The sequence below is a fragment of the Poecilia formosa genome, unplaced genomic scaffold (genome assembly GCF_000485575.1).
Source record: "Poecilia formosa unplaced genomic scaffold, Poecilia_formosa-5.1.2 Scaffold974, whole genome shotgun sequence".
Lineage (NCBI taxonomy): Eukaryota > Metazoa > Chordata > Actinopteri > Cyprinodontiformes > Poeciliidae > Poecilia > Poecilia formosa.
In genome coordinates this window covers 41,064-46,616 of record NW_006800913.1, presented here as the reverse complement: position 1 = coordinate 46,616, position 5,553 = coordinate 41,064, and the positions used below count along the sequence as shown (strand labels likewise).

At 43.5% G+C, this 5,553-nt stretch overlaps 1 protein-coding gene across 4 annotated transcripts in view; it reads right to left on the bottom strand.

Annotated features, from left to right (window-relative positions):
• Positions 1-2,415: 2,415 nt before the first annotated feature.
• Positions 2,416-5,553, bottom strand: part of cnot10 (CCR4-NOT transcription complex, subunit 10) — a 15,902-nt gene continuing 12,764 nt past the window's right edge. For 2 of the 4 annotated variants that reach the window (XM_016667249.1, XM_007544030.2), the window contains exons 15-19: positions 4,940-5,070; positions 4,829-4,861; positions 4,612-4,739; positions 3,447-3,522; positions 2,573-2,715 (exon numbers count right to left, since the gene is read on the bottom strand). In XM_016667249.1, the coding sequence (XP_016522735.1) occupies positions 2,573-2,715; positions 3,447-3,522; positions 4,612-4,739; positions 4,829-4,861; positions 4,940-5,070 (511 nt within the window). Of the gene's footprint in view, positions 2,716-3,446; positions 3,523-4,611; positions 4,740-4,828; positions 4,862-4,939; positions 5,071-5,553 lie in introns of all 4 variants that reach the window. The other 2 variants (XM_007544031.2, XM_007544029.2) reach the window with 2 other exon arrangements.

Below are 5,553 nucleotides of genomic sequence, written 5' to 3'. Positions count from 1 at the left end.
ATTTCTTGCGCGGCCCGGTACCAATTGGTCCACGGACCGGTACCGGTCTGTGGCCCGGGGATTGGGGACCACTGCACCAGACCACAGATCTGAAGAAAGGAAGCAGCCTTCACATGAGGCAGCCCCTCAATCTGGACTCATCAGGTTTCTGAGCCCACCTTAAACCCCTGTGCTTGAAGAGCACACACCTGTTTATCAATTTTGTCATTGATTCATCTTCTTCTGTGTATTTTGTAAAGGTTGCAGGTGGAAGAGGAGGCAGTGGTGCAGCTCTGTGTCCAGAGGCTGTCTCTGAGGGGCCTCTCCAAGGAGCCCAGCTTGAGCTCCAGTCACATGATTCTCTGCTGCAGGAGGTTCATAGAGCAGCACCCCCCACTGCTGCAGGGGCTCCACGTCTGTGTCTCCCACTTTTACTCTGTCATGCAGGACGGCGACCTATGTGTCCCCTGGGACTGGAAGAGCTGAGGCAATCCTTCAGAATTTATATATATACAGTCGTGTTTTGTGGCTACTGTGGATTCACCTCCGAGAAATGTTTTGCATTCACAATCTATAAATAAGAGATAAATGTAAAACTAGAAAACACAGCAAACAGAAACTGTATGCTCAAGTTAAGAATGTAGAAAACAATAAAACACCATTGTTCTATCGCATGAACAAACCCTGTTCCAAGTGTAAACCAGCAGGACTCATCCTTCAAGAATATACACATCTCTTCATATGATGCTTCAGTTCCTAAAATAGAATGGTGAGGAGGAACACTACTTCTGATATGATAAAATAAGTGACTCAGGTATGCTAATAATTCCTGATTTGAATATAACTAAAACAGTGCTGCAGGTTTTCTGTCTAGTGGTATGCTAGAAAATAAGATTAGCTATTAAAATTGAAGTTTAGATTGAAACTAAGGTAAAGAGGCAGCTGGAGAGACTGAACCTGAACAACGTTGCAAGTCCAGATGGTATCAACCCCAGAGTGTTAAAGGCCTGAAGCTTCAGAGCAGCTCTGTAGGATTCTGCAGGATCTCTTCAACCTTAGCCTGACCCAAGTCAAGGTTCTGTTGTTGTGGAAGACATCCTGCTTTGTTCTGGTACCAAAGAAAACTCACAACTCAGTCATGAAGAACTATAGACCTGTTGCCATGACAACCCACATCATGAAGGTAATAAAGATAATCTTGTTGGCCCACCTGACAAGCAGATATCAAGACCCCTTGTGCAGTTTGGTTATTGCCATGGAGATGTAGTTGATGGTGCAATCATACACAACAAACCCACTGTCATCTGGTCAAAGCAGGCAGCACTGTGAGGATCACGTTCTTTGATTTCTCCAGTGTATTTAACACGATTCAGCCTGATCTGCTCTGTGAGAAACTCCAGAAGACACAGACGGAGTCCTCAACAATCACCTGGATCTATGACTACCTCACAAACAGACCACAGTTTGTGAGACTGAAGGACTGTGTGTCTAACCAGGTGGTCAGCAACACCACAGGGCCCTGTACTCTCACCGTTCCTTTTCACTCTACACTTCAGACTTCCAGCACAACTCTGACTTCTGTCATCTGCAGAAATACTCAGATGACTCTGCAGTTGTTGGTTGAATCAGAGATGGACAAGAGGCCGAGTACGGAGATCTGGTGAACCAGGGACATAAAAAGGCTCAACAACCTGATAAAGAAGGCTGGTTCTGTTCTGGTTCTGTTCTGGGGACGACTGTGGAACCTCTGGAGATGATGAGGCAAAGAAGGATTCTTCATGAGGTCAAGAAAGTTATGAACAACCTGGCCATTCTTTTTTGTGAGTGTGTTTTGGGAACAGAGTGTCTTCAGTCAGAGGCTTCTTCAGATTCGCTGTACTACAGACCTCTACAGGAGATCTTTCCTGCCAACAGCCATGGCCATCTTCAATAGCTCTGAAGAATTGAGTTACAATACTAAACCTTTCATACATAGTGGTCACTACAATGGACAGCTATCTAAAAGCCATTTTCTTATGTTTCCTGTGGATTTTTATGTTGTAAATGCACACAGACCACTGGACACTAGTGCATCATACACCACCTACTGTTCATCCACTGGAAGTGCAAGAAATATTTTGTTAAATCCAATATGGCAGATAGACAAAAGGGCATACTAACCAACCCAGTCCCTCCTTCTACTGTAGAAAACTCTTGCAGCTGAAAAAAACAAACATATTTTGACATTTCCAAATACCTTTGTATTTGGAGAAAATAATTGATCGCTTAGAAAAAAAATCCTAGAAAATTTTTGTCCCCACCTTATTTTCATGCCTTAAGAAAATCCTGACAAAAGATTATAATTCATGCAAGAAAGGGTCAATTTCCTTTTGGGATCAATGAAGTGTTTCTGAATTTGAATATTCAGCTAAATGACTAGTCGAAGTCCACCACACATACAGTAAATACATTTATTGTCTCTTCATTTCAGCACAAACTCCTCAGTCACATTGAAGCTTAACCCCAGCTGGACAGGTCCTCCACTCCCTGAAGCTTCAAAAAGATTACAGCTGGCTGATGGGTGACTCCAGGCAGCTGAAGCGACTGCAGAGGTTTATTTCCGTTGAACTTGTGTGAAGGATGAGGGCAGCTGGAGGGGCTGGGAAGGTTTCTTGCGAGGGTCTGGCGAGGACCTGTGAAGGGTTGAGGGTAGCAGCTGGTTCCTCTTGATGATCTGTAGAGCCAGCTGAGTGTTTCCTAAGGAGACATAACAAAAGCTCAGCGATCATTGGAAACCCAGATCAAAACTGGATTAAAATGTCCAGCTGAAAAAAGACTGGAACAGATTCTGGCCACAGTGGAGAAAACGATGCCTAATGAACATAAGAAAAACGGAACAATGGCAACACATGTATAATACTGAAGAAAACAAGTATTGAAATCAGTTCTTAGTTACATCAACTCATTTTCAACAGGATCTTCAAACAGTTGCCTCTGAACACAAGCTCCACACACGAAGCAAAGAAAGAAAAAATCATGATCTGCTTTGCCCACTTCACTGAGGAAGTGTCTGGATACCTGAAATTTGCATGACACAAATTTGTTTAGCTGTCAGATGACCTCATAGTAGATGACAAACTGTTGAAACGTTGAAGTGTGGCAAAGATTGAAGCAAGATTCAAATCTCCAGACATTACTGCAACTGACTGGTAGTGTGTGCAGCTTGGCAATCATTGAGCTGATAAAAATCACAAGCATTTATGGTCTTCATTTGGTCAATGTGATCTACTGAGATGTTGACCTGCTGCTCAACAGACCAAAACCTTTTCTAGCTGCACAGAACAAACAGTAATGAACAAAAAACTAAGTAGAAACACTTTGAGAATAAATTGCAAAGAAGCAAATAACAGCAATAAGCTGCTGTATATTTTAAAAACTTTGAAAAGGTTTAATCTTCAACAGATTGAGACGCTTTAAGAAAGGCAAACCGTTTTGTAGCTCCAGGTAGACGCCCAGCAGGATGGCTTCAGGCGGAATCTCTTTGGAGTTCATCATGGTTGCAGCCTGATGGAGACAAACACAAATGTGTCAAAATGGAGAAATGTATCAATAAGTTAAGATTTGCTGCCTAGCAACTAAAACTTCAGCAAAAGGCTCAATTTGCTCACTTAAGGCATCACAGTATATATGACAGTTATACACAACACCATGAAGTGGTTATGTTTAACTTTAGCTATGTTTAGTCTGGGATGCCAGAATGTACTTATGGACGGTTCTCCATCGATCAACAAATTTCAAAACTTGATTATCCTAATTTTAATTTATATCCAATTTTGAGAAACAGAAAATTGGATGCATTTTTGCAAGTAACAAACTAGAAGTGTTTAGGGATTAGTATAGCTTTGGCTAGGACAGCACAACATTTGAAAAAGCTGATACTGTGATATGAATGCAATATGAAAAAACACAATTTTCAACAGATGACTTGAATAACACCTCAAGTCATGCTGCCTCCAGCCAGCTTTGATGCATGTTATCCTGTTAGAGCTGCAAATATTAGAAAATCTGGCAGTGGAGAAATAATTAGTAAATATTGTGCTGCTGATATGAAATGTTGTTCTGTCCTGTCCATCTCATCCGTGCTTCCATCAGTCTGTGACCGTTATGGATGCGATGCTGCAGGTCACACTCTATACTAAAGGCAGCGTCCCACCACAGGGCAGCTAGCCCCCAGACCTCAGGAGGGGGTCATTTAATTCTGAGTGGAGACCACCCACTGCCCACATTCCTGCAGGTTTCCTACTCTAGATGATGGCCAGAGAGTGGGAGTTTGGAAGGACCACCAGTCTCCCTTCATTCACTCAAATGTGGTGTTGTGTTTTTTAAATCCATTTTTATTCTCTGACCTTAACTGAATGGAGAATAGGCAGGAAATGGGGAGGAGAGAAAAGGGGCAGGCGTGCAGCACGCCACCCCGCAAGAAAACCACCCAGGAAATGAAGAACAGGAACAATCTGAAGACAACAAGGCCAAGCCTGCTGCTGTACTGCGGTCTTCACTCCCTTCTGATGTTTGTGTTGCAGTGTTAGTTTGCGAGGCACACAGTGAAAGGACCTCCAGCAATATTAGGCAATGACATGTGGAGGTGGGTACCTGATGCAGGCATTTGCGGGCCTTGTCATACTCGCTCCTCAGGCAGTAGGCGCTGCCCAGGTTGAAGAGCATCATGGCCTGGGCTGCTGCCACACTGCTGGGGTAAAACAGCGGCGTCTTCTTAGCTGCTGCACACACAGGGAGCCACGTCACTCTACGTTCAGTAATTCATTTCATTAGTTGGAGGACAGGACCAAACACTAGGATGACGACTTACATGGCTCTATGGGCTCATCTCCTTTCTCATGTCCTGCAGATAAAATATGAAGCGATTATTAAGAAAAGAAAGTGTTTGGCGTAGTTTACTGAAGTGTGAGAGTCCACACACCCTGGTCCTGCTCGCTGCTAAGCATGCCCAGTGACACGTCGCTGATGTTCTCTGGGTTCAGGTGAGTGATTGCATCAGATATTCTGTCCAATGAGATGAGAGCTTCAGCAGCATACAGGTGACCCAGAAACCTGAAGGAGGAAGAGACACAGCAGCACGTCACATAGATCAGCATTTCCCAACTGTGACTCTTAAGTCACACTGATCTGCCTGTTTCAGATGTTCCTCTGCTTCAACACACCCCATTCAGATAATTGCAATTTGGTAAAACCCTATTAATCAGCCATCAGTAGAAATCATGGGTGCTGAAGCAGGGGAATGCCTAGAACCTGCAGGGCAGTGTGCCTTGAGGACCAGGGTTGAAAAACACTAAGATATCTTTAGACAGCCGTTCAATTGCTTGTTAGCAAAAACAGCAAATCAGACAATCCCAATCATCCTGTATGACACTCAGCACTAAAACATGCAAGAGAGGCTTTCTTTGCAGATGTCATAAACCAACACATTAACAACGCCCGAGCTCTATTTGCTACTGTTGACAGGCTCACAAATCCTCCAATGACATTTCCACCTGAACTTCAATCTAATGCCGCCTGCAACAAGTTTTCCAGTTT